Raw genomic sequence first — 24,738 nt, forward strand, 5'->3', positions numbered from 1 at the left:
TCTCATCAGTGACGTGCGAGACGGCGACTCAATCCAAAACCACGCTCGTCCCTCGTGTCGCGATAAAGAGGAGGCAGAGGAGAGTAAGAGGTGAAGAATGGTTGCATCTCTCGACACGCGGCGCCATGTAGGACACTCGCTGTCGTGTAGATGTAGTAATAGGTAAGTAAGGGTGGCGCGAAGCGTCCGCCCGTGTTGATACATACAACGGTTGCCTTTCTTAGAAGTATTCACAAAGAGTTGTTGAAACCCATATACAACTATCCGCGTCTTCATGTCCAATAGCTAAGGGCACGGAGAAGTCCTCCGTATAGACTCTCCACGCATCGACAGTAGGAACGAAGACAGATGAGCAGTGGGTCAGAACAAACACTCGGAAGGTTCGGTCGAAGCTGAGGTAACAAGACTCGAAGCAAAGAGCAAGTTCGAGCGAGCCCGAATAAATGGAAAATAGAAGGCAGAGTATTATGAAGCCTTTTTTATAAGACACGATTTAGCCATGATTGTTGGCAGATATTTCTTGAGGAGAAACTTTGGCCACCGCAGCGTGCGTGTCACATGCAAGCAAGGTCGTCGGGAGGCAGGGCCGACGCTTCTCTAGTCTCAATGTCATCACTGCTTCACGCCAATGCCGCTGCTTCCCGTCAATGTCACTGCTCCTCAAAGAACGTCTTCAACCACTGCGCCTCCTTGTCCATCTCTTCAATAGTGCGTGGTTTCCGGTTGTCGTCCGCGTCCATCTTCAGCGGCTCGTACCGATCGGCGGCGGTCTGGAGATCCTTGGGCAAACCCCCCTCAGACTTCTCGAGTTCAGGATAGATGTCGTCGTTGTTGGCGAAGCGGTCTCCCGTCAGTTTGCGTGGCAGAATGTGGAAGTGGACATGGGGAATACTTTGGCCTACAGGTCAGTGGGGTTAGCACGTGGCCGAAAGTCAGAGGCATGAGGAAAAGTTGAAGAAAGATGCTGACCTGCTGCTTTGCCGTCCTATCATAGGTGTCAGTTGTCTGTATATTTCAGCTGCAATGGGGAGAGATGACATACCTGACAGGCAATGGTGAGCGCGTCGGCACCAAATGCGCGTTCGACAACGCGGCCGACGCGTTGCACGGATTTCATGAGGCTGGAAAGCTCGGAGTCTTACTTCTTCAGAATTGAGGTCGTCAGAGAGAATACGGTGCATCTTACCATCTAGGTCTGTGAGACGCGGAACGACTCGAGTTGGTACAACAAGCACATCTGTCGAGACGCTGTCTGTTCACTGCTTTACGTCCACTGGATGTTGAGTCACGTACGTCCGGGAACAATGGGTTTCAGATTGACCAGTGCAAATGATTGTGCAGACTTGTAGAAGACCTGGCGGGTCACTTCGATGGAGGAGAAGAAGAAACGGCTCATGATGATGGTCGGGAACTCGAACCGTGGGAAGACCTCCCCTGACGCGATGCGCGTGGAGGACCCGTTGGGCGACATGGACTTGCATCGTCCTTTCATGAAAGAAACTGTCAGCTTCCAACCTCCCCCTCAACTCGCAGCAGACGCAAATGGACTGTGTCTACTCTCCCCACTCGTCTGCTCAGCAGCAGATCGCAGTATGACACCCCGGGTTACCTGATAGCTCACAATCGAGGTTGCCACTGCTTCGCCTCACTTCTTATCGATGCCTGGCGCTCTTTCAGCAATTAGCCAATCCTCGACCATACAAGATGACTCAATGACCTAGCCCTGCTCATGAATGCTCGCGGCGCCCGGCCCGGCCTGATCACAGGCAGGCCATTGTTCCTTGTAAGTGCTGTGCAGAGCAAAGACCACGGAACCGCACGCCACTCCTCTTGAACTTCAACACTCACCTCAAACATCGACACTCACCTCGACAATGCCTCCCCGCAGATCCTCGCGTATCCGGGCTCAGCGCGACAGCTCGAACAAAGCCCCGCTGCAGAAGCCAGCCGCTCCCAAGGCGCAGGCGAAGCGCTCGAAACCGCGTGCGAAGCAGTCGAAGGTCGACGGCGCTTGCAACATCCCCAGGACGTCTGCACCCCCTTCGCCTCCCGCGCCGCTAGCGAGCGCACGTCCTTCCTCACCCACACAGGCAGAAGCCACGGCGCAGGCGTCGCGCAACGAGCCAAGCGGCCCGGCGCTTGTGGCTTCCGATCAGGCTCAACCCAGAGATCCGCCATCCTCCTTCGAATCCCTTCCACTCGATATATTCCTGGAGATCGCTCGCCAATGCGACCCAAGGTCCCTCTACCACCTGTCCAAGGTCAGCAAGGCGTGCCGCCGGGTGCTGAGGCAGCCAAGCAACCGCGTGATTTGGAAGGAGGTCTTTGCCGCGCATGTCAATCCTCTTCCCACTTGTCCAGAGGATATCATGACCGAGCTCCAACTGGCCGAGATCACGTACGGGACGGATTGCATGGTGCGCCCTTCACTCACCATCGTGGATGCATGTGCTAAATGCATGCGCGCAGGATTGCGACAGAAAACACCATCGCCCTGAAGAAGCAGTACCAGAGTACCGCAAGGGATATCGGCTCTGGGCATTCTGCAAGCGCGTTTGCGGTCTTTGCCTTTTCGCGAAGTAAGCTACATCCCTGATTTGATTTGCTGACTGCTTCTCTGACGAAGGCTGCAGGTATAGCACCGGATCGGCCTTCAATAGTAACTGGAATATGTGGATGGCAGGGGCCGACCCAATGATAGCTACCGTCAGTCCCAACGATATAAGTACGTTGTTAGACTGAGCGAGCCCACGCAATCAACTAATAAAAACATTCAGACGAAAAGGATTATTGTACCATCGGCGAAGTGCAGCGCATACACGAGCTCATGCAGCACGAATCGTCTCGCGGAGGAGATTTAACAGCGTTGAGCGTGTTGCTGCGCACTCAGAGTGCACGCAAGTATGAGGTGAGCTCCCTCGAAATCGAGGTTCATGATACGGGCCATACTAATCTTCCGCATGTAGTTCGCCCAGCTGTGCCGCGAGTGGCAGGAGCGAGAAGACGCAAGGATTGAACTTCAACGCATAGACTTGTGCGTCCTTGTGCGCGTGTTGTATAGTGTATACTAATGTTTCGGCAGCATCAAATGCAAGTCGCGCGAGGTCTTTGACAAGCAAACGCGGTTGGAAGCCGCCGAAGGGGCACGGTACCAGGGGCACCCCTGGTACGTGAAATACGTTGTCCGCCATGATCAAGAAATGACTGATGCAGGTATGCTTGTTTTCTGTTCTTCGTTGTCATAATGTCTTACGCTGTCGTGCAAAGAATGGGACACGATAGAAGCCGCAGTCCGCAAGAGTGTCCATGATGCTCGCTGCAGACTACTACAGGCGCAGACAGGGAAGCTTGAAAACCTCTGGTTACTTCTCGAAGATTGCTGCCAGCGAGTATCCGAGCAGACAGGCATTGAGGTGCCGTTCATGGACATCATTTGCGGGGACGTCCTCAAGGCCGCTGACACCTCTCCCGTGTTGTCCTTGGACCAGGAGGTCGTCGACGCAAAACTGCGGGACATTCGCGCAAAACTCAATAAGAAGGGAGGCGATCCAATCAGGGACTTCCGCCGCGCAGCTGAAGAGCTCCTGCCAGCTGCTCGCGCTCGAAACCCGGACTGGGAGTCCCGCTGCACGGCTGTGATATCGGTGCTCAACCGCGTCTGGCCGAAGACAGCGAAGAACTACGATGACGCTCTCGCCCGACTCGTCCCCGACAACGGCCTCGAACTCGCCGACGTCCTGGCCCTCGCGGCGGCGACCTTCATGTGCGACTGGTGCAAAGAGGTGTGCACGTACCCGGACATCCTCAAGCACGCTTGCCTGCGCAAGGTGCGCCGCACCCCGCCGGACAAGGAGTACGACTGGAAGTGGGGCGCCTCGCGCCTCGCGCTGGGCGAAAGGGTGGCGAATGTGGCGGGGGACGTCTTCCTTCGGAGGCTGCGCATGACGCGTTGGAACTATGAAGGGGAGCATGTCTCCTTCTACCACGCGGCCTACCGATGTGCGAGCAGGATCGTCCGTGCGTGCGGCTTGAGCTCCAAGCGCGCGACGGCGGAGGACGTGGATGAGGCTGGTGTGCGCTTCCACTGCGCCGTGCCACGCTGTCAGGTCAAGATTGCCAAGGAGGTCATGGACTGGCGAGAGCTGGTGAGTTCAAATCCTGCATGCGAGAACTATCTGGCTCACGCACCATCCAAGCTACACCATTGCATGGATTGTCATGCTGATGCGGCGGCGATCCGCCCTACCTGGTGCAAGATAGAAGAGCAGAAGTACGGAGCCGGGAAGGTCAAGGGCAAGCGCAGCAGAGTAGAGGCCGACGTAGAGCCGGGCGCGTCCCCGTCGAAGAAAAGGAAAATCGCGAAGAAGTAGCTCGGCCTGCTGAGCGCATGTATAACCCTAGACGCTGTCATACGTCGTCCTGCGCTTTGATGACTGTATCATTGCTCGTTTGTATTCTTCGATTACTTGGTCCCTTTGGAATTTCTGCGATAGGCCTCACCTTTGCCCGACGAGTACCTGTTTTCCGTATCTGCATGAGAACCAATGATGTACGGATTTGTCGTGCGAGCTAAGTGCATCGGCGGCTGGACACAACAATGTGCGCGCAAATACGAGTCAACAGCACAGTCCTTGTCTTCTCCGCTCATGGCGCCCACCCTTCGCATCAACGCTGTAGCCTATATTTCTCCCCAGAACCAACCAATCCTTATCCGCACTTTCAATGAGAAGAATGAAGAGGCTGTGAAGTATCACTATATCGCGCATACCAGTTTGGATGTCATCGAGGAGCGCAGTATGTCGAAGAACCATTTGTTCATCAGTAGAGGCTGCTGACTCCCCTTCGCAGTGGCTCCGGAGAATAAGAACACTGAATGCTACTTAGGACTGCTATATGCGATGGAGGACGTAGCAGTCTACGGTTACGTGACCCCTCTGAGAGTGAAGATCGTCGTCGCGTTCGCGCTGTCTGACTCGGTGGTGCGCGACATCGAGGTCAACACGGTGCGTTGCCCTTGCCCTCCACTATGCCTCGCGTTAACGAGCAGCGCACAGATCTTCAAAGCGCTACACATGGCGTACTACCACGCCATCTCGAATCCCTTCTTGAAGCTCGACAGCGCGACCGAGCCCTTGAGTGAGAAGTCGGTTTACCTTCTTGCTGGCAGCCCGCGCTGGAAGAACTTCCGCCGACGCGTAGACGACGTGTGTCGCGCGGTTAGCAATCCAGCGCCGCCTGTGGCCATCGCATAGCGCGCGTGCGATCGAGGTGTGCATCCCTATGAGCGAGGCGAGGCGAACAATTTTGTGCGAGGTAAATATCCCCGTGAGCGTCTAATTCCCAAGCATGGTTCACATCTCCTCAAGCACGGTTCTCATCTTGTCGCAGTCTTGCCCACCCCCTCCACTGGGCTGCGATCAGACGGCCATCCTCGCGATGCGCCAGACGAACCGAGAGCGAGCATACCCTTCTTTTGACTCAGGCGTCTCGAGCCTCCCGCGCTTGAGACAGATACGGGGTAGACATGCGTGTATGTGATTATGGTTGCTACTACTCTGCTCGTACTGCATGATACTACATAGCCTCATAACGCGCGCTCGAGCTCCCCGAGCTCCTCGACCGCCTCCCTGGCCATGACGCGGACAATGCCATCCTGATCCGTGCTCGCGATGTACCCTAGTGTGATCTTCGCGCGCTTCAGCAAGTCGCGGTCGAACATGGACGAGTCGAACGATGAGCCGTATACGCTGAAAGACGATTCGAAGGCCTGGTGCGTCGACGACGCAGAAATGTGGAGCCCCGACCCGTAGATGTGCTGTGTCGGCTCGTATACGTGTCGCTGCGTCGATTCGAAGACATGCTGCGTCGTCGTGCGGATGAGCAGCGCCAGGAAGTGGAGCGCGGCGCGACGGAGGGGCGGGAACTTCGAGTTCGTGGATGTGGGCAGCGAATCCATGGATGGTGCCGGCTCGAGCTTCGCCTCGTCCTCCGGCTTCTCTTCGACCTTCGGTCTCCTAGCGTGCTCGGGTTTCTTTCGACCCTCGGCTAACTGCTGCTCCGTCTTCGCTGGCAGCTCCTTCCCCGCCTTTTCTGGCACCGTGTCGCCCACCACGCCCTCCACCTGCAGCAGATCCAACAGCGCCGACGTTAAATCTGGCACGTACGGCAGCATCGCCAGCGCATAGGTATGCACGCAATCACCAAGCAGGGACAGCGCGGACGTTCGCAGGGTCGTCGGGAGGTACGCTGAGCGCACCATGCTGAAGAGGACGGGAACGAGCATGTCCACTGCACGGTGCTCGTAAGCCCGATATTCAACAACAGATTCATACCATGCAAAGATACACACCGTAGATTCCCAGCGCCTCCCCGCACCGCTTGATGACAAGCCCCAGGGCTTCGCCCACACGGATGCGCACGTCCAGATCTTGCTGGGTCATTGTCGAGGTCTGTAGCCCGTCCAGTTTCCCGGAGTAGTCGTTCAACAAACCCCTCAACACCTCCTTTCCAAACGAGTCCACCATCGCGGCAAGACCTTGGAGTGCGTTGAGATACAGGTACGAGTCGTCATCCTGCACGCATTGAAGGAAGATGGAGAGGATAGCGGGCAGCAGGGCGCGGTCGATGGTGGGGGCGCGTGCGTCGACACCTGTGGTGCGTTTGCCGCCCCCCGGGGAGACAAGCTGCCGCAGGAGCAGGAGACCGTGCGCGCGGACGGGCATGATGGGGTCCTGGAGGAGCTTGAGCGCTTTCTGATAGGTCTCCTGCGCATCCTCAGCGTCGCCCTTCTTCGAGGATTTGGACGAGGTCGATGCTCCCGAAGTCGAGGCAAGGCGCGCGGTCATGACGACCCTCGCCTCACGAGCTAGAGGGCGGATGGCGTCGCTGCCGGTCATAGACAGCGGCTCGAGGAGGACGAAGATGTCGTTGAGGATCGGGTCTGTGCGCGCGGACAGGTCCTCGTTGGCTGATCACAATTTTCAGCGATGGTAGTAAGTGAGAAGGATTAGAAGAATCGAGGACTTACCCTCCAAGATCGAGAGGAGGAGATTGACTGTAGTCTCCAGCATCTCGTCGTCCGGCGACACCGTGTTTGCGCCCTCGTGTTCGTCGTCGCTGTCTGCAGCATCGTCGTCTTCTTCGTTCATCGAAGGCACTATGCGGAGCGTCTCGAGCTGTTCGTCAGGAACATCGAGCCTTTCGCTGGGTTTGTCCTTGTCTGCGTCCAGGGACTCCAAAGTGTGCTTGATGAAGGCCAAGATATGGGACGGACGCTTCAGGAAGCCTGACGTCGCGTCGCCAGACAGCTTCGTCTGCATCTGCAGCACGAGCTGTAGAAGTAACAGCGCTCTGCATATGCTCAACATTGACGTACGGTCAGATAGTAAGTCCATACACACCTTGTCGGATCCTGTTCGCTGCGGGTTTTGGATTGCCGGTAAGCTTCCAGCAAACGCACAAACAGCTCGGCCGCAATATCATTGCGGTCGATGCTCTGCAAGAATTGGACGAAGTGAGCCGGATCTGGATAGAGATCCAGAATATTCGCGTTGATGTCCAGCTCGTCGAGCTTTTCTCTATCCACCGGAGTAAGCATAGATAGGGAGGGTAGTTTGTTCGGTCTGTCTGACAGTCAGTCGAGAGAAAAGACAGGCAGGGCTAAGCAACAAACTTCTCGACCCGCTTGATGTTGCCCTCCAGGTCCGTCTCCCAGAAGCCGCCTTCACCGTCAACGATCCGCCAGAATGTATCGATGCCATGCTCCGCAGAGACGATCCTACCCCAAGTCGAGAGCAAGCCGCCCACCGACTCCTTGAGGGTAGGGTCAGACGTCTTGGTCCGATCGAGGTGGTATTTCAGTGAGTACAGCGCAGAAGCGACGGGGGAAAGTAGCATGGTCATTAGCTCGGGTGAGGGGTCAGTGTTGCTGACCAAGGCGACGAGCGTATCCAGGGCGCGCGAAGGCGCCAATTCGGTGGTTGTATCATCGGACGTATATTCTAGCAGGGGTCGATGGAGCATCGGCAGCAGGATGGATGAAGCGAGGGCAGCGTGCGGATACGAGCCATCGCTGGAGAGCATGCGCGAGATGGCGAAGGCGCTGGCGCGGCGGTAGGAAGCGGGAACATTGGCGGTCAGAAGCTCTAGTATACGTGGGATGACTTTCGTGAAGTACTCCTGGTCGGGCGTCAAAGTTAGTCCTTTGGGTCTGGAAAGCGATCATACCTCTGGCTTAATCCCTGCGGGGATGGCAATCAGTATTTTTGCGACGTGCTGAAGCTTGTCGAGCGATGTCTCGTCTTCTGCCGATTTTTCTTCCCCAAATATGGCAGCGCAAAGACCGCGGACGCCGTCTGGGCGCAACAGCTGCCTGCTCAGAAGGGTCGTGCAAGCCCTATGGACGTGTAGGGGCAGCGGTGACCAGGAGAGGAGGCCACCAAGAGCCACGATGATCTGCGCAGACGGTAGTCTAACCACAACGATTTTAGTTTGGTGAGCTGAGAAAAGCCCATGTGAACTTACATGTGGAGAAGGCGCATCACCAGAGGGCGTATGTTGTCCTGGACGGGTGTTGCGGGAGTAGCAATAGAGCCAGGTAGCCAGCCTAGTGTGACGCACGGCTTCAGCAGATCGACGAGGTGTCGATGAATAAGTGTTGTTGTGATCGCCGTCTCTGCTACCTTGCCCTCCATTCCGCAGGGAAATACTAGAGAAAGAAGCTTGCTGGCCATCGTCGCCAACTGAGAATAGGTGTTTCCCGCAGATGAAATGTCCTGGAATCTGCTACGGCTCTTCGACGACTTGAGAGGCCAGAGAGGCATGACCGCCGCAAGTAAAGGCTCCGTGCCCCATTTGAAGACGATTGAGATGAGCGTGCGCAGGTGTCCTATGTCCCGAGTCCCAATTACGGCCTCGTCGCTCGGCGAGCTATCGAGTATCCGCTGGACCTGTTCTATGACCCGAAGAGCGGAGGAGGCGGTTGTACGCTGTACCTCTTCGAGGCTGGACGCATCCGTTACAGTGCATTCATCAGTCAGCTTTTCGTAGCAGCGATGTAGGCGACGCATAAGCGTAGCCTTGAGGTCGACCTTCTCGCTAGTTTGTGGATCGCTTTCCACTAGGCATCGTCCTGCCTCGAGAATATCTTGAAGAGACATTCTGATTGATTCCGCGAAAGTCACCCTTCGATTCGTGGCACTGTGCAAGGCAGGCTTACGGGTACTATCCCCATTTACGGGTTTTGTCTACCCCGCTGAGCACTCTTCAATCACTGGATTTACCAGCGGTAGGCCTGACGAGCATACAGTCACTGCAGCAGGTGCTGACTGTAGCGATTCAAGTTACAAGATGGTCGCCAGAAATTGCTGGATCACATTGTCACGGCCACGTGAGGCGCTAGTCACGGTGTAATCACTCACCTGGCGTAGCGGAAGACATTCGAGGTCGATCACTTTTCAACCAAGTGAGGATAGCATTATCTAACTTACAATGCAGTGTATGACAACGAGAGATGCAGTAGTGTGGATGCCAGAGACGTTATGTAAACCGTGACCGTAGAAGGGGAAGAGGAAAAGATGCATGCAGATGTGTGTGTAGAATCAGAGCGACGGAAAAAGGATGGGAAGGAGTCAGGCAGCGGTGAAGACGGTGATAAGGCCGAAGGCATGGGCTGCTGCCTCAAAAACATGAAGAATATTCAATACATGAGGGAGAACAGAAGCAAGTGGATACATGAAGGACGTAACAGGGCGGATACGCACGCCCAAGGTCATGAAGAGGAAGTTCGGCCCGCCGTTACCTTGGTACCGTTCGGGCCGCCCTGTAACGTCGACGTTTTGAAGCCGATATGGCGCATAGCCGCTGCACGAAGGGTGAGCTATGATGGTGAAGACCACAGACAATAGACGTACACAGTAGGTCAGCCTTTTGTAAAGGCTTGGACAGGAACGCCGCAAAGGTGTCGTTCGCAGACGTGTCATCCGGCGCGTACGCGCTCACAGCAATGATGGGCGTGTTCGCATTCTTGCCGTTCGTGCTCTTGATGTACTTCGCCGCACTCTCTCCATCCACTGCGACAACGATTAGCCACGCGTTCAATCAGTTATACTAGGTGACTCACAAACTGGCATATGCAGATCCATTAGGATCACGTCGAACTCTAGACGAATCAAGTTAGCTAGTGAGGATAGGCCCGAGCAGGTAAACTTACTGATATCGCCCATGGCAACACCAACCGCCTCAGAACCGTCCGCAACGACCAAGCATCTACAGCCGAGCCGGATGAGCAGCGTCTCGATGATCTTCGCTGTGATGGGGTTGTCCTCGGCCAGCAGGCAGGTCACGACTCTGTCGTTTGGATCCGGCGCCCTCCGCAAGTCGATCGAATGCACCGACGACGCGGGCGTGTTCGTCAGCTCGTTCGCAGCGGAGCTCTGTCCCACCGACGACGTGTAGGTCTCGGAGCCAGAGTTGTCGCCAGCGCTGGAGACGGAAGCAGTACGCAGTCGGCTGGGCATCGAGTTCCGCCGATGCTCGCCCTCAAGGTGGTTGAGCTTGAACCGCTCCACCGCCCCAAGGTCAGACGGCTTGCGCACATGCCCGGACGACGTGACACCAGCGGGTACGCTCGCCCTGGATGGGGACGACGCGATAGACGACGTTGAAGTCGCAGGTGACGGAGGATTCGTCGGAATGACTGGGTTGGCTCCTGGCATCTTGGCATCGGGGTTGGTGACTACACTGGGCGGCTTCTTGAGGCGGTAAGACAGACTGCGCTTACGGCCATGGACGGCAGCGGCTGGCTCAGATAGCGCATGGTGCATAGGCGCCATCTGGTCGGTCTTGAGCTTGCGGATGACATCGTCGTTCGCTTGCTTCAACACCGGTAGGTTCTTGAAGCTGAAAGACCCGAAGTCGTCACTGCCAGGAGAAGACGCGGCCTCCCTGTGCGCGATGTTGATAGCATGGGTCGAAGGCATCGATGTGGGCTCGAGCGCCGGGCTGTCAGTGACTGAGCCGGAGCCCGAATTGCCGGCGATAGCGACAGGATCATCGTCGTGGAAGAGCTGAGGAATAGCGCCGCGAGGGTCGAAGTAGTCGGTCGATTCAGGGTCAGTCACTTGAGGAATGAACGCAGCCTCGGTGGTTGTGACCTTGTCCCATTCGATGCCGTTGAACCACGGATGATTCTTCACCTCGTCCGCGCCGTTCGCACCCAGACGCTCAGCGGGGTTCAAGACCAGGAGCCGCTCCATGAAGTCGCGCGCCTCCGGTGAAAAGTCGACCCAATCATCGTGCCACTCGACGTGTCCAGAAAGGATATTCTCGAACACCTTCTCAGGCGAGTCGGCGTGGAAGGGTGGGATGCCATACAAGAACTCGTATGTGATGACGCCAAGAGCCCACTGTGGGAGCGAGTCAATAAGATGCGCATCGTACAGCAGAGATGCCACGTACCCAATCCACAGCAGCATCATCACCCCGAAGACCAAGGATAGTCTCGGGTGCCAAGTAGTCCGGCGTGCCGACGAAACGCTGCTCACCGGGGCCCGGTGGGGTGCCGCCGTGCGATTGCGATGAGTGAGAGCGTAAGTCTGTCGTAAGCTCGGTCGCGAACGACTGCAGCGGGCTTTCGTTGTTCCCCTGCTGCTTGGTATACCTCTGCCTAGGTATACCAATGACGTCGCTACCGCTGTCGCTGATATCGTCTGTAATCGGCAGATGAGGGGAGCTTCCAATGCGAGGTACCGACGGGGGACGCTGCGCGAAGTACGAACCTCCCGACGTCGCATCCGCATATATGAGAGGCGACGAGAGATACGCAGAATCGATCGAGGGTGGACGCGAGCGAGAGCTGTAGCGCGTGTTCGGACGGCCCTGCGCGCCCTCGCGTGTCTGACGGCCAAGCAAACCGATCCTACTCAGACCGAAGTCGGTAAGCTTGAGATGCCCGTGCTGGTCGATAAGCAGGTTGTCCGGCTTAAGATCACTGCCAAACCATTAGTTACGGTCAAAGAAGGGCACAAGTGCAACTGACCGATGTACCACACCGCGCTGATGCAAGTACTCTAGGCCCAAAACGACCTCTGCGATATAGTTCTTCGTCCACTCCTCCGGCAGACAGCCCAAGGACTTGATCAGAGCCGCGCAGTCGCCGCCGTTCAGATACTCCATGACCAGGTACAGGTTGTCGCGACTCTGGAACGTCCAGTACAGCTTCGCCACGAATGGCGACTCCGCCTGCTTCATCAGAATCATCCGCTCCGCCTTGACGTTGGTGATCTGGTTCTTCGCTATCATGTCTGCCTTCTTCAGGACCTTGATCGCGAAGTAGTCGCCGGTGACCTTCTTCTTGGCGAGGAAGACGGAGCCAAAGGCACCCTTGCTGATGGGCTTGATGATGTCGAAGTCCTTAATAGACGTCGGGTTCGTACGCGAGAGAGGCGGCGCGGACGGCTGGCGCGGGGACAGAGGTCCGCCGCAGTTGAGAGCGTGAGCGGTGGAGTGACGGCGGTGACCATGCTTCGTGCCCGAACGCGATACAGTGACGGACTCATCCCGGGGCTCAACTTGGGGAGATGCAGGAGGCGTGACGACGACTTTGGGCTCGAGAAGGCTTGTCGTTGAGCGACGCGTACGGATGGTGAGATTGCTGGGCGCAACACCGTCGTCAAGGTCGATGGGAGGTACGGCGAGATCTGGCGACGATGGTGCCATGATGGGTGCAGCAAGGGCCAGCGGCGAGGAGATGGACGACGGCGTCGACGAGCGCGTATGAAGGTTGCTCCTCGGGTGAGCGGGTGGCGGCATCGCGAGCGACGAAGCTGGACGTTCAGGAGGCGTACGTTGCGGCGAGCCGATATCCCTCGGCGACGTTGAGGCGAGAGGCGTAGGTTCAACGAGCGTCGACGTCGCAGACTGAGCGCCGTAGCCGTACTCGGACTGGGTGCTTGACTGGTCCTCGTCGATCTGACCAGCGGGCAGCTCTTCCTCGTCGCTTTCGCCAGAGTCACTGCCGCTGTCCTCGTCAACCGTCTCCAACATATGGCCGACGCGCTCCTCCCACTCGTGCCAGATCTTCTCAGCGTAGCGGATCGTGTTCTGCATCCGCACGACGTTGTCCATCTTCTGACGCATGACACGCTCGGCATCCTCGACAAGCTGATTCAAAGCCGCGTCCTCAACCGTCGGCTTGCCCCAGTGACGAATCTGCGAGATCTTGCGCTCTGAGCTGGGCGATAGCAACCTCTGCCGCTCGATGGGCTCACGAGCCTCGTCCTCCTTCAGAGAAGGGATCGAAACCTCGAGCGCAGTCTGGAGGATGTCGTCGAGCTGATCCAGGAGACGCCTCTGCATCTTCTTCACTCCAAAGCGCTGCATCTTGTTCATGCGGAACAGTTGCAATGGCGAGGACATGATGGGCGACGACGACGGCGTGTATATCGGGATACCGCGGTACTCCGGCGGCGTCGGCGCAGGCGACGAGCGATCCATGTTCGCGGACAACTCCTTGATCGTGTTGCGCAACTCCGCAATGGATTCATTGCACTCGCTGATCTCCGCCTCCAGCCGGTGCGTCTCCGCGCACGTCTCGCTGTGCTTCTCGAAGTACCACTGCGGAATCTGCGCCTCACATATGCGACAGAGGATGGGGTCGGTGCAGATGGGTTGGGTGAAGGGAAAGGTGGTCTCGGCAACTGGGCGTTCGATCTCGGCGAAGGTTGCCGCGACAGAGGAGGCGGGCTCGGGGGCGGCATCGCCAGCCTCGAGCGCCACAAAGGGCGCGTCGTTATCATATCGCGGGGGCGCAATCGGGCGCATGACCCACATCGTATGTGATGGGCGACCATCCTCGCGGTCAATCATGAGCATACCCTTCGCCTCCATGAGCTGGTAGAGCTCGCCATCGCCCTCCATGTCGTCCTTGGGCTCGACCTGCAGCCTGAAGCGTATCTCGACCGTCTTCGAATCATCCTCCTGCAGCTGAGCGGACGCCTTGCGAAACACCTCGCGGTCGGGCGGAGCCAATAGCGGTGATATCCTCGCCCCCGTTAGTTCGTCAGGATCCGTCCTGCAGACCATGTCAGCAGACGCGCGGACAATGTTTCAAAGACATTACGTACCCCACAACCACACTCCATGCATAGTTTACCCAAAGGAAGTGCTCGCCGTCGAGGCTAAGCTCGAGAACGATGTTCTGATTCTGGGCAGTCTCCGCTTGTAGACGAAGGCGCTCAGTAGCCAGGACGCGCGCGGACTCGGTGTTGCCAAGGATCTTGGACGCCGTGCTAGTGGACACCATTCGAGGAACGCCTGGTGGTGCCAACCCGGGGCTCTCCCGCTGCGAGGGAGCCGCCGAGATAGCCAACTCCTTGGGCTGCTCATCGCGGGAGCGTCGGTTCTGGCTGTGCGGTCGATGTAGGCGCAGCTTGTTCTCATCATCCAGACTGAAGCCCTCCAGATCCGTCTCGTGAGACTTGACGACGGTTGGGGTGGGCACGTGTTGGGATTCATCGTATTTGGTGACGAAGGTGAGAGGTTCGTCCTGCTCGTCCTCGTTGTCGTCGAAATTCCAGAATTGTTTCTCGGCCTCCCACCATTCGACGACACGACTGAGACTGGCGACGGCAAGGAGGACCTGCACGTACCAATTACGGCCATGCCAGTCGGGGTGATCGTCCCAAGCCTTGCCGATATTCTGTACGCGTTGGACGAGCGACTCGCAGACCTTCGGCTGGGCCGTGAGCTGCGCGACAGACATGTCGATAATCTCGGTCGCAACGCCGATGAGATCATACAGCGCGGTCATGATTGGATCGATGGGGTCATCAAGAAGGATGCGCGACGAGCGGCGGTTGTTCGATGCGCCGAAATCGGAAAAACTGGCATGGCTGGATAGCGGCGGCAGAGGCGATCGTGAACGGGAAGTTGAGCGGGAGCTTTGCTCTGATTGGGACGGGCGAGTAGCGATGTGGATTGAACGCGAAAGTCGGCGAGAGGACGCGCCGGTGCCCCAGCCGGACGGAGCTCCGACGGCGGCCGTACCAGCACCTTGAGCTTTGCGGGTCATAGGCGCATCGGGGAGAGTGATGGTGGAGGCGGAAGGGCTTATGGATGTTCGTCGGTCCCATTTGTTGCTCTGCTGTCTGCGAAGAGAGGAGGGGCTCATTGAGGTAGATGAGGACGCTGTAAAAGTCGACGGCGACGAGTGGGAATGCGTGAGCTGAGGCGGAACGGGGACCGGATGCTGAGGAAACCCACGTTGTCGGCTGTGAGGCATGAACTCTGCCTCTGCCTCGTAGCCGCCGTCCGAACTGGACTCGTCCACGACGCTGTGTCGTTCCTGGAGCACGAACGGATCACGGAGGGTGGTAGGCCCCCCGCTGTCCTGTCCGCTGCCGCGCGAGTCCTCCCTGTCGCGACCGCGCTCCCGGCCACCGAATTCCTGACCGAGTTCGCGGCCGAGCTCGCGCACGAGCTCGCGATCGCGGACGTCACGTTCCGTGTCGTAGTCGCCCTCCCGTAGTCGTTCCTCGAAAAACGCAGTGATGCTGTTGGTGACCCGCTGGAGCTCCTTGTCGCAATCTGCCTTGGCCGCCTTGAGACGGCGGGTGACATGTCGCCTGACGAAGGGCATAGATACGGTGTTTGAGCTGGAAGCTGCATTGTTGGAGGCCACGGTGGAGACCTGGGGCGAGAGGACGGTCTCGGGGGAGAAGATCAGAGGGCTCGGGGGCTGTCTGCGGGCGCTGGATGAGGGCGCTGGGGAGTCGGACATGGGCGGCAGCGGAGGACGACTGCGGCTATAAAGGCAGAGATGAGGGCGTAAGGTAGAAGTGCATCAGCAGCAAGCTGGCACACGGCGGGGCGCGGAGGCTGCCTAACAGCCAACAACCTGCGCTCGTTGCTCGCCAATCTGGCAAAAGACTTGGTGGTGGGTGACGGGGTCAGGCTGCGAACGCAACTGATGTCCGCCAATTACTCTTTCCTTTTCCTCTTTATTTTTGCCCCAATCTATGACGAAATAGGACATAACCCCGGCTTAAGCGCGCGGGCTAGACCAAAATAACAATTACAGTTTTCCCGTGCACGCCCATTTCTTTTCCGACTTGCCGCCATGCTCGCAGCCCTCCGCGCGTCTGTGGCGCGTAGCCCACGGCTCTCAGCCGGCCTGGCCACCGCCTCGCGGCCCCTCCGCAATGCAAACAGCCTGAACAGTGACTTGGACCGGCTGCAGGACGCAGTGCGCGAGGAGGGACAGAAGCAGCAGGAGCAGCGTTCGTCTGCTGCCACCGGTACGCGACTCCTAACTTGTCTCATCATCTCACTGACAGTCCCTCAGCTGTCATCGCTGGTCGTCAGCTTACTCCGTGGCATGGGTTCGGCAACCGGAAGGTACGTCCTTTGGCGCTCACACTCGCACCACGTACTCACCACCCGCTTGCAGTTCATTTCCCCCCGCGACTTTACCTACAAGGAGCGGACCACGAGACCACGTAATGCCAACAGGACGCGCTTCACGCCCATGCCACCTCCGAGCTACCAAGCTCGCGCGCAGGACGTCTTTCACAAGCTCAATGTCGATCCCCTTCAGCTTGCCACCCACCCGCTCATCCTACGCGAGTTCGTCAGCGAAATGGGCATGATCAAGGGCAGGAATATCACCCGCCTCACATCGAAAAGCCACCGCCGGCTCACGCGAGCCATAAAGCGCGCAAAGATGATGGGTGTTATCCCCCAGCTCAGCCGCGCCACGGAGGGATTCCACAGAGAGCGAGTCGACCCGTTCGCGGACTTGATTTCCGGCTCGGCACGGCCTACGCAGCGCAGATAACTCTACTTGCACCTGCTTATGATTTACCGCACGGGATATCCGACCTGTGCTCAAGTTAATTGTCCGAATGCCGCGTCCCGAACAATAGAGGTACGTTCGCACAGCACAGACGCCCTAGTCCATCCGAATCGAGCTAGAGCGCTTCGTCGTCCGACTTTCTCGACGGCGACCCCACCGTCTATCATACAAGCCTTGGCCCCGAGCCTCCGCGCCACTGTCCAGGCCCTCCTAGCCGGGAACGTGAAGAATATCCGCACGCCCCAAAGGACTTCTTCCAGCGCCCGTGACCCTTCCCAACCTCTTCCCTTCACCTTGCCTTTCCCCGTGACCGTTTTGTTCGCCGTTCTGTCCCTCTCTTCGCCGTCTTTCCTTCCTTCCTACCCATGACCCATGCCGCAAGCCCTTACCCTCTTCCCTGTTGACACTTTCCCTTCCTGTCTCCCCCGTGTCCCTGTTTGTCGCTCCTCGTGCCTCTATTTGTTCACCCCGTGTCCCATCCTGTCCCCTCCCGGTGACCTCCCCATCGCACCTCAGATCGCATTGTCGTCGCGCCGCGGACCTTATCTCTAACCTTCTCTTCTCGTCCTTCCATAGCGCTCTATAGAGTTCTGACCCCATACGTCTTGGCTCGATACAACCAAGAGTGACGCACGCCTGCTGACTCGACACGCACCTCGGTCGCCCAGTCCTAGCCCAGTCACTGGGCATGGCGCGTTCTGACGTGCGCGGGATCGCACTCAAGGCGGACGCGATAGTGCATTCAAGGCGAATGCGGCGTATCAGGGTTTGGGCGTCGTAGCGCCTTGATACGCCGCCGACGGAGCGAGGAACGATTCGCGACGCCAGTGGGCTAGCCACCCTTCATCCTATGCGCTATAGAACCATCTTAGCCTGCTCCAAGTACCCTCTGGCACCTGTTCCCGTCTATCCGAAGAGACGCGAGCTAAGGGTTTTATTCTCGGTCCCGCTCGACGTTTGGACTGTGTAGAGAGGACGCGACGACGGCTATCGCGAGGTGGCTAACGCGGCGCAATTCTTGGCCCTTTTGGTGCTCTCAGTCTATTGTCGTGGCGCTACGCTAGACCTCCTTGACTCCTTGATAGCCATAAATGCAGGGATTGGGTTACTGCGCAGGTGCCCATGCAAAGCTGCGGGCACCAGCTCATGACCAGTACTAACGGCATGGAAGACAACCCTCTGGCGTCAGCAGGCGAGCGTAGCCATTGTTCTCTCGCCAGTCTATGACCGTGTCCTGCCACCACGCTCCGCCTATCATTATTGTCTTTCATAGACTCGGAATAAGCCTCCATCGGACGAAGCCTCCCTCGTTCGAGCTTCTGCATGACCGCAGCTACGCCCTTCGCGCTTCTAGCTTGAGGAGAACAATAGCGTGATGCACTGTTACGCTGTGACTACTGTGACGCACGTGACTGGTTGAACTTTGCCCTGCCCCGAATTCCTCGACAATAACTACAGTAACTCTCTTCTAACCCTTGTCATCCTCAAAACCCATACTAACGGGACTCCATTTAGGCTTACACGAGGTGGCCTCTGTACCTAGACCTGCTGCGCTGCCGCGACGATCGTCAATCCGTATCACGCCGGTGCTCCGCCTTCATACAAACGCTAACCGTCAGTTACGGAGAGATATGACGCGGAGGGGATCGAGGACCGGTCTATGGCGATGGCCAATGGTTGGCTGCAACGAGGAGACGATATTCGAGGTCATGGGGCTTGCGCGGTGCGAGTCGACAGAAGTGATAGCTGAAGCAGGGGGAACAGTCTGACGCAGACAGGCTGCGTCGTTTCTGGCATCGGGGGCAAGGCCATCCGTGGCTACAGGAACATAGCTACTAGTAGTGTGTACAGTACAAAAGCCCGAACGTCAGTGCATAAATCCAGTATCCCAGTATCGAGCAGTAGATAAGTTAAGGCCCGAGGCGACGACGGATAGCGATTGAAGATTGGCATGTTTTGTAAACATGGTGCGGAAACATGCTGAGACGATGTGCGATGCGTGTATGTGAGTAGCAAGCAAGCGAGACTTGCAAACCAAGAATCCGGAATACCGATTGAGAGCAGACAGCCAAGTATAAGTATCATCAGCGCCGACGAAGTCCTATCGCTTCGCCTTCGCCTTTCCCTGGCTAGCCGGCCGCTTCCTTCCCCTCCCTTGCTGCTGCTTATACCTCTCGCGCAGAGTCTCGTACACCGACGCCATCGCCCCAGTCAACGACTCCTCAGTGTCCAGCTCGCCCGCCGGCACGCCGGGATATCGGTCCTTATTCTGCACAATGTCCGCCGCGATGCGTTTGACCATATTCTGGTTATGCTTCGAGCGGCGGAGCGTGGTGGACCATGCGAAGCGTACAGGTTCTGAAGCGGGCCATGGCAAGCCGGGTTCAAAGGGTTCGTCAGGGAGGGGGGCGTCTTCGGCTACGCCCATGCAGTGTAGGGAGTGCGCGATGAGTGCTTCCTGGGCGAAAATGAGTCAAAGGGGCCATTGGCGGAGAGAATGTGCGCCGACCTGCGTAGTGGTGATCGTGGAGGAGGGAGACGGCGCGGGCTTCTTGTGCTTATCCTGCAAGTCGTCCTCATTCTCCGACTTACGCTTGCCGAGGGTCGACTGGGGTTTGTGTGAGTCAGGCGCCTGCGCGGGAGCAGGGGGTGGTGGCGCATGCGACGGTGCGCTAGTTGAGTGGAACTGGGAGATCGACGGCATAGGCAGCTGCCCCATCGCCATAGCGGACGAAGGCGGCGATAAAGCAAGTTGAGGCTGCCCGTGCGCCTGACCCTGTTGTTGTAGGTGTTGGGGAGGTTGCTGAGGCATCGGCACAGGAGGGTGTGACATAGCGAATCGAGGCGAAGACTCGTGTGCTCGCATACGCATCATCTGCTGGTGTTGAAAGGGCCCCGAGGGCGGGAATCCTGCATTTGGTGGCGGCACGAGATGTTGATGGCGCATCGCGGGGGAGTCCGCGTAAGGGGACTCTACCGAAGGAAGGGACACGGGAGATGGTGGTGGCATGCCAGGTTGTACGGAAGGCCGGGAAGCGGAGAAATGAGGCTGAGCCCATGGCCCGCGAGGTGGTGATTGGGTGAGGGTGGCCAGTTGGTTTCGCAGGCTGGTGATTTGTTCGTTGAGTTCGCGTTCGGAGCACTCGAAGCGCTCTGCCTTCTCGTTCAATTCTGTTCGGAGGGCCTTAATGTCGTCCTGGAGGCCTTCCTCGCGTACTCTGGTGCACTCGCGCTCGTTGTCGGCGTCGCGTTTCATGACGGAAAGCTGCTCGAAGAGATGCCGAATCTGCATGGCGAGAACGTTGTCGGTGTGGGCAGGAGGGACAGGGGGAAACATCTTGGCAGGATGTAAGGGCGGTTGCGTCTGAACAGGAGCGGAGAAGGGCGACTGTGGCGTAGAGCTAGCGCAACGTCAGCGAATGACCTGCGCAGATGACAGGATACGCACGGGGAAATTCCGAGAGCTGACTCGAGTTCATTGCGGGGAGGCGGCGGACGCGCTTGAATAGGCTGGTGCTGTGGGACTTGGTGCTGTTGTTGAGCGCCGTTGGACATAGATTGCCGATAATACTGAGCGTTCGCCTGGGCTTGCATCTGAGAGGCAGCGTACATGCGTTGTTCGACGCTCTGGGGCTGACTGGACGCATCGTACGCGCTCAATTGGCCTTGCCGAGGGTAGTAGGCTTGCTGGTGTTGCGTGTCTGGCCGTTGCGATGCGTAGAACGCGTCATTGGAAGCCTGCGACTGCCAGTTCCCCTGCGGTTGCTGCTGCTGCTGAGGGATCTGGGGGGAGAACTGCGAAGGAGGCATAGTGGATGGCTGCTGAGGCTGCGCATAGATGTTCTGAAAGCCATCAAAGGACATGACCACCACCGGATGAGAGGAGAGGGAGCAAAGGGCCAAGTGGCTGTTTGTTCGCAAACGGACGCGTCTGTTCCTTTGCGCGTTTCAGTCTCCGCGAGTGGCTCCGCTTCGACGAGGCCAAAGCTGAAGGGGGAGCGTAGGGATATACAGGGTGGTGTGATAAGGGAGAGCTTCGAACGCTGCGAGAATGTGGCCGTCGAGGACAAGGAACATCACCAATCGACTGGACTGGGGACGGCCGGGTTAACTGGCTGGGACGCCCACGTATTGGGGAGAGTTTTCGCAATCGACGTCCCGTGGTAAGTAGCGCATGGCGTTTTCTATGTAGGACAGGCTGGAGAGGAAGCTACAGTACTCGTAGGCAAGGGTCAACAGGTGCCAGTGCCACTTCGCGTTCGCGCTGGTGGGACAAGCGCTCGGCAATCTCCGGCGACGCGTCAGCGAACGCGTCCACATCTCGCGCTCCCGCTTGTCTTCACGCGCGTCCATCTGCACATTTCACAAACCCCAATCGCAACAATGGACCCGGATATTGAGCGCATAATGATGGCACAGCAGGGGCGTGGAGGTCCCCAGACTCGCGCAGACACTACGGTCCCCGACAAGTACGTCCCATTGTCGTGGCGGCAAGACTCGAGCTGATGGTGAGGCGTACAGCGGCGAAGTCATCCATATATCCTCATTAGCGTTGCTCAAGGTACCGTCCCCCACTTTAATAGTGAGCTCAAGGCTAACGCCCTGCTGCAGATGCTTAAGCACGGTCGCGCAGGAGTACCCATGGAGGTCATGGGTCTCATGCTGGGAGAATTCATCGACGACTACACAGTACAAGTCATCGACGTATTTGCCATGCCGCAGTCAGGAACGACAGTCACTGTCGAGTCTGTAGATCACGTCTTTCAGCAGAAGATGGTGGACATGCTGAAGCAAACGGGGAGGTGCGTATATCCCGCCGATTATCCTTCTCGCTCGCTGAAGTGATTCGTTAAAGACCAGAAATGGTGGTCGGCTGGTACCATTCCCATCCCGGCTTCGGCTGTTGGCTGTCCAACGTCGATATCAACACCCAGCAGGTGCGTCCATCCGCCACATATGCTACCTCCCATCCTGACCATCTCGCAGTCCTTTGAATCCCTCAACTCCCGCTCCGTCGCCGTCGTCATCGACCCTATACAATCCGTCAAGGGCAAGGTCGTCATCGACGCCTTCCGCCTCATCAACCCGCACACCGTCATCACGGGCCGCGAACCGCGCCAGACGACGTCGAATATCGGCCACATCAACAAGCCATCCATCCAGGCGCTGATCCACGGCCTCAACCGGCACTACTACTCCATCGCGGTCAACTACCGCAAGACGGAGCTCGAGCAGTCGATGCTCATGAATCTGCATAAACGCAACTGGACAGAAGGTCTGAAGTTGCGCGACTTCAAGGTGCACAAGGAGGATAACGAGAAGGCGATCAAGGTACGTCCCGGTCTCCATTCCCCTTTATCTGGAGACTGACATATAACAGTCAATGCTCTCACTTTCCGAGGCGTACAACAAGTCGGTGCAGGAGGAGACGACGCTCACGCCCGAGCAATTGAAGACACGGCATGTCGGGAAGCAGGATCCCAAGCGGCATCTAGAGGAGATGGTCGAAAAGGCGATGGGTGACCAGGTCGTGCAAAATCTGGGGACCATGTTGCTCGCCGAGCTATGATTGTCGTGACTTCTCGCACTCTTTGTGTATTGTACTGCGATTTTTGGTGGAACTCTGCGTGCGCAACCCTAACCGACGCTAGATGAGCGCGATGAAGGTCAGCAGGCGTGTAAGCACTGAGTAGATGCCGAAGAGGCGAGTCGAGAACTGGCATGTAGGGCTTTGTTATCGTCACGGTGCAGCAACGGCGTGCCCGCTCCGGGCCAAAAATCGTTGAGGGCAAGAGGAGGAAAAAACAAGCCCTACAATTGGGTTGCTTGTGGGCGCGCACGCTGCACCCTTCCTTGTAGGATGGTTCACCTTTTTGCTACGGTCTTCAATATTTAGATACCACGACCTCGCTCGAAGTATTGTGCAGTGCCCTCTTGACTTGACTTGCGGAGGGGAGGCCATCCCGTTACTATTCACTCAGTGCGCAATTCAGGTTCTTTGGAATAATCTAGAGTATTGGCAATATGTTCTTATTCGACTAGGCCTCAATGGTAGCGGGCCCTGCCGTGCAACGGCCTTTCGAGCTATATACAAGGTGCGACGCGATGCACACTTCCGCAAAGGGTGTCGCGCGCATCTCGTCACTCATCACGCGGTATGACGTCAAGAGCAACTAGAGCGTGGGAAATTCATGCTCGGAGCTTGTAGCACCGGGTGCGGCCACGGCCATTTGCTCTTAACCGTCATCATCTGCTGCACAATCATGCTCACCACCATACCTTCTGGGTCGGACGAGGAAAATGTTCCAGTGCCCTCCAAAGCAGTAAGTGCCCCCACTAAGCGATCGCGTACAAAGCGTTTTTATACACCGCGTAAGCCCTCCTCCAAGCACACATCTATCGGGACTACTCAGCGGCGAGTTGTGGACGAACTGGTCAAGGCGACTCGAATGGATGCACCTTCTACATTCTGCGTCGTAACCTTAGCCGGCGAACGTGCGACATACTTGGATTACGCGTATGTCGTCGAGCGTGCGACAGCCCCAGAAATTGTGAGAACATTCATCATACACAACAAAATCAAGCTAAGGCATTTTTCAAGCTGACGAAGTTAGAATGGTCATGGGGCATGCAGTACCAGACGTTCAATGTTCATACGGAGTTCAATATTCATCCCCGTGAGCGCTGTCTTTGTTCATTCGTTCGATGTGGCTCACTTGCCGGCTGGCAGTTGACGTAGGCCTGCACAGGTTCTTTGACCGCAAAGGGCACAACGGGTGGTTTTGGCTTCCAGTCCTGGACGACGTGATCCGCCAAATGTGTCGAGCCTATACGGGCATCACAACCTCTGGTGCGACTCCGAACCACCTCAACGCACGTCGCAAACCCCAGGAGGTATGTGCTGCCGTCAGCGACACACTGATCATGCTCATCAGCCTAGTTCTATCTCGGCAACAAAAACCACCCCTACAGGCTAATCCCCTGCCCTGCCATGGACGGAACTTGTCCGATCAGTGTATTCCCCGACGTCGTCTCCAAATGTGACCCGCATACTCCGATGGAGGACCACTACTATCCCTTCGACATTCTGCCAACTAGATCTCTCCATGTTCCGTACCATCTCGTCATCTGCAACACCGGGCGAAAGCTGTTCGGATTCTACGAAGGTCGCCGCCCCACCGAAGTCCAACTCGAACACGATTTCCCCAGTCTTGCCCCTAAGGATCGCCGGACAGTGCTCGATGTCTGGGACATCTACGATGCGTGGATGCACGCCGTACCGACTACCGAGTGGCAGGACGGTCCAGTCGGTGACGGCGGCGATGATGATGCTATCCATTGATAAGTGGCACTGTAGGCCTGAACGGCCTATGTCGCCGCTGTCTACTTGATAAAAGGGCTCTGAGGGTGTGTAAGTAGTACGCAAGTATATGTATAGTACGAGATACCAAGGAGGTAGGGTGCGTGCCCGGGAGGAGCCGGGGAGGCCTAGCGGCCTCTAGCTCTATATATAATGGTCAAGACGATGAGCGAGCAGCAAGTATTTACGGTATCAGAGGTGGTCTGCGACGTGTAGTAGTAAGAGAGTATGTATTACTATTAGATAGCATTATTCTTGGGGAGTTAACGGGGGAATCGCTGGGTCGTATGTTGTGGGCGACGCGTCGGTTCGTTATCGCAAGCCGTCCGAGCACTTGCAGGACCACGCAGAGGAGCCGCGTCTGACGGGCCTCTGCGCGAGCCCGCTCATGATGTGCGTCCACTTCAATGGCCACAACGCCAGTGAGTGCCGGGGCGCCGCGGGTCCCGGTAATCGCCCAGCAGATCTGGCTACTATCCACCGCGAGCTGCTCGCTATGCCCGGTTGTGGACTACGGCGAATTTTC

The 24,738-nt window shown here is 57.3% G+C and overlaps 11 protein-coding genes across 11 annotated transcripts; 6 read left to right on the forward strand and 5 right to left on the reverse strand.

Moving 5' to 3' along the window:
- Window positions 1-650: 650 nt before the first annotated feature.
- On the reverse strand, window positions 651-1,471 carry SCHCODRAFT_02499411 (HIT-like protein; the record flags this gene model as incomplete). Its single annotated transcript, XM_003037804.1, has 4 exons — window positions 651-898; window positions 970-985; window positions 1,043-1,137; window positions 1,294-1,471. 4 exons carry the CDS (start codon window positions 1,469-1,471, stop codon window positions 651-653), a joined length of 537 nt encoding a protein of 178 aa, XP_003037850.1.
- A 46-nt stretch (window positions 1,472-1,517) lies between these two features.
- SCHCODRAFT_02687439 (uncharacterized protein) lies at window positions 1,518-4,571 on the forward strand. The gene is made up of 8 exons (XM_003036450.2): window positions 1,518-2,417; window positions 2,470-2,579; window positions 2,634-2,725; window positions 2,778-2,908; window positions 2,967-3,034; window positions 3,083-3,213; window positions 3,268-4,145; window positions 4,197-4,571. Exons 1-8 carry the CDS (start codon window positions 1,875-1,877, stop codon window positions 4,368-4,370), a joined length of 2,127 nt encoding a protein of 708 aa, XP_003036496.1. The 5' UTR covers window positions 1,518-1,874; the 3' UTR covers window positions 4,371-4,571.
- Window positions 4,572-4,646: 75 nt separating this feature from the next.
- SCHCODRAFT_02666471 (Sedlin) lies at window positions 4,647-5,252 on the forward strand (the record flags this gene model as incomplete). The annotated part of the gene is made up of 3 exons (XM_003036451.2): window positions 4,647-4,794; window positions 4,849-5,003; window positions 5,055-5,252. The coding sequence occupies 3 exons, from the start codon at window positions 4,647-4,649 to the stop codon at window positions 5,250-5,252; spliced, it is 501 nt and encodes a 166-aa protein (XP_003036497.1).
- Window positions 5,232-5,664, reverse strand: SCHCODRAFT_02621577 (uncharacterized protein). The gene is made up of 3 exons (XM_050345064.1): window positions 5,583-5,664; window positions 5,389-5,530; window positions 5,232-5,313 (listed from the first exon to the last, which is right to left on the reverse strand). Exons 1-3 carry the CDS (start codon window positions 5,586-5,588, stop codon window positions 5,279-5,281), a joined length of 183 nt encoding a protein of 60 aa, XP_050200427.1. The 5' UTR covers window positions 5,589-5,664; the 3' UTR covers window positions 5,232-5,278.
- Window positions 5,585-9,068, reverse strand: SCHCODRAFT_01081829 (ARM repeat-containing protein; the record flags this gene model as incomplete). The annotated part of the gene is made up of 9 exons (XM_003037805.1): window positions 5,585-5,695; window positions 5,858-5,968; window positions 6,005-6,288; window positions 6,350-6,967; window positions 7,028-7,348; window positions 7,399-7,622; window positions 7,673-8,178; window positions 8,227-8,470; window positions 8,524-9,068. 9 exons carry the CDS (start codon window positions 9,066-9,068, stop codon window positions 5,585-5,587), a joined length of 2,964 nt encoding a protein of 987 aa, XP_003037851.1.
- Window positions 9,069-9,452: 384 nt separating this feature from the next.
- Window positions 9,453-15,974, reverse strand: SCHCODRAFT_02621581 (uncharacterized protein). Its single transcript, XM_050345065.1, has 8 exons — window positions 15,262-15,974; window positions 14,124-15,186; window positions 12,038-14,071; window positions 11,458-11,989; window positions 10,211-11,405; window positions 10,121-10,159; window positions 9,912-10,070; window positions 9,453-9,861 (listed from the first exon to the last, which is right to left on the reverse strand). The coding sequence occupies exons 1-8, from the start codon at window positions 15,776-15,778 to the stop codon at window positions 9,770-9,772; spliced, it is 5,631 nt and encodes a 1,876-aa protein (XP_050200428.1). The 5' UTR covers window positions 15,779-15,974; the 3' UTR covers window positions 9,453-9,769.
- A 130-nt stretch (window positions 15,975-16,104) lies between these two features.
- On the forward strand, window positions 16,105-16,888 carry SCHCODRAFT_02621584 (uncharacterized protein). The gene is made up of 3 exons (XM_003036452.2): window positions 16,105-16,295; window positions 16,343-16,395; window positions 16,448-16,888. Exons 1-3 carry the CDS (start codon window positions 16,118-16,120, stop codon window positions 16,832-16,834), a joined length of 618 nt encoding a protein of 205 aa, XP_003036498.1. The 5' UTR covers window positions 16,105-16,117; the 3' UTR covers window positions 16,835-16,888.
- SCHCODRAFT_02621587 (uncharacterized protein) lies at window positions 16,805-17,837 on the forward strand. Its single transcript, XM_050345066.1, has 2 exons — window positions 16,805-16,878; window positions 16,929-17,837. The coding sequence occupies exon 2, from the start codon at window positions 17,225-17,227 to the stop codon at window positions 17,402-17,404; it is 180 nt and encodes a 59-aa protein (XP_050200429.1). The 5' UTR covers window positions 16,805-16,878; window positions 16,929-17,224; the 3' UTR covers window positions 17,405-17,837.
- Window positions 17,838-18,584: 747 nt separating this feature from the next.
- SCHCODRAFT_02538290 (uncharacterized protein) lies at window positions 18,585-21,040 on the reverse strand. Its single transcript, XM_003037807.2, has 3 exons — window positions 20,301-21,040; window positions 19,362-20,253; window positions 18,585-19,310 (listed from the first exon to the last, which is right to left on the reverse strand). The coding sequence occupies exons 1-3, from the start codon at window positions 20,714-20,716 to the stop codon at window positions 18,954-18,956; spliced, it is 1,665 nt and encodes a 554-aa protein (XP_003037853.1). The 5' UTR covers window positions 20,717-21,040; the 3' UTR covers window positions 18,585-18,953.
- Window positions 21,041-21,157: 117 nt separating this feature from the next.
- Window positions 21,158-22,608, forward strand: SCHCODRAFT_02621594 (Mov34-domain-containing protein). Its single transcript, XM_003036453.2, has 6 exons — window positions 21,158-21,321; window positions 21,374-21,413; window positions 21,464-21,654; window positions 21,708-21,789; window positions 21,839-22,183; window positions 22,233-22,608. Exons 1-6 carry the CDS (start codon window positions 21,236-21,238, stop codon window positions 22,419-22,421), a joined length of 933 nt encoding a protein of 310 aa, XP_003036499.2. The 5' UTR covers window positions 21,158-21,235; the 3' UTR covers window positions 22,422-22,608.
- A 476-nt stretch (window positions 22,609-23,084) lies between these two features.
- SCHCODRAFT_02621597 (uncharacterized protein) lies at window positions 23,085-24,509 on the forward strand. Its single transcript, XM_003036454.2, has 5 exons — window positions 23,085-23,175; window positions 23,230-23,403; window positions 23,454-23,529; window positions 23,583-23,746; window positions 23,793-24,509. The coding sequence occupies exons 1-5, from the start codon at window positions 23,116-23,118 to the stop codon at window positions 24,192-24,194; spliced, it is 876 nt and encodes a 291-aa protein (XP_003036500.1). The 5' UTR covers window positions 23,085-23,115; the 3' UTR covers window positions 24,195-24,509.
- The last annotated feature ends 229 nt before the right edge of the window (window positions 24,510-24,738 follow it).

This window comes from Schizophyllum commune (genome assembly GCF_000143185.2).
Source record: "Schizophyllum commune H4-8 unplaced genomic scaffold SCHCOscaffold_5, whole genome shotgun sequence".
NCBI lineage: Eukaryota > Fungi > Basidiomycota > Agaricomycetes > Agaricales > Schizophyllaceae > Schizophyllum > Schizophyllum commune.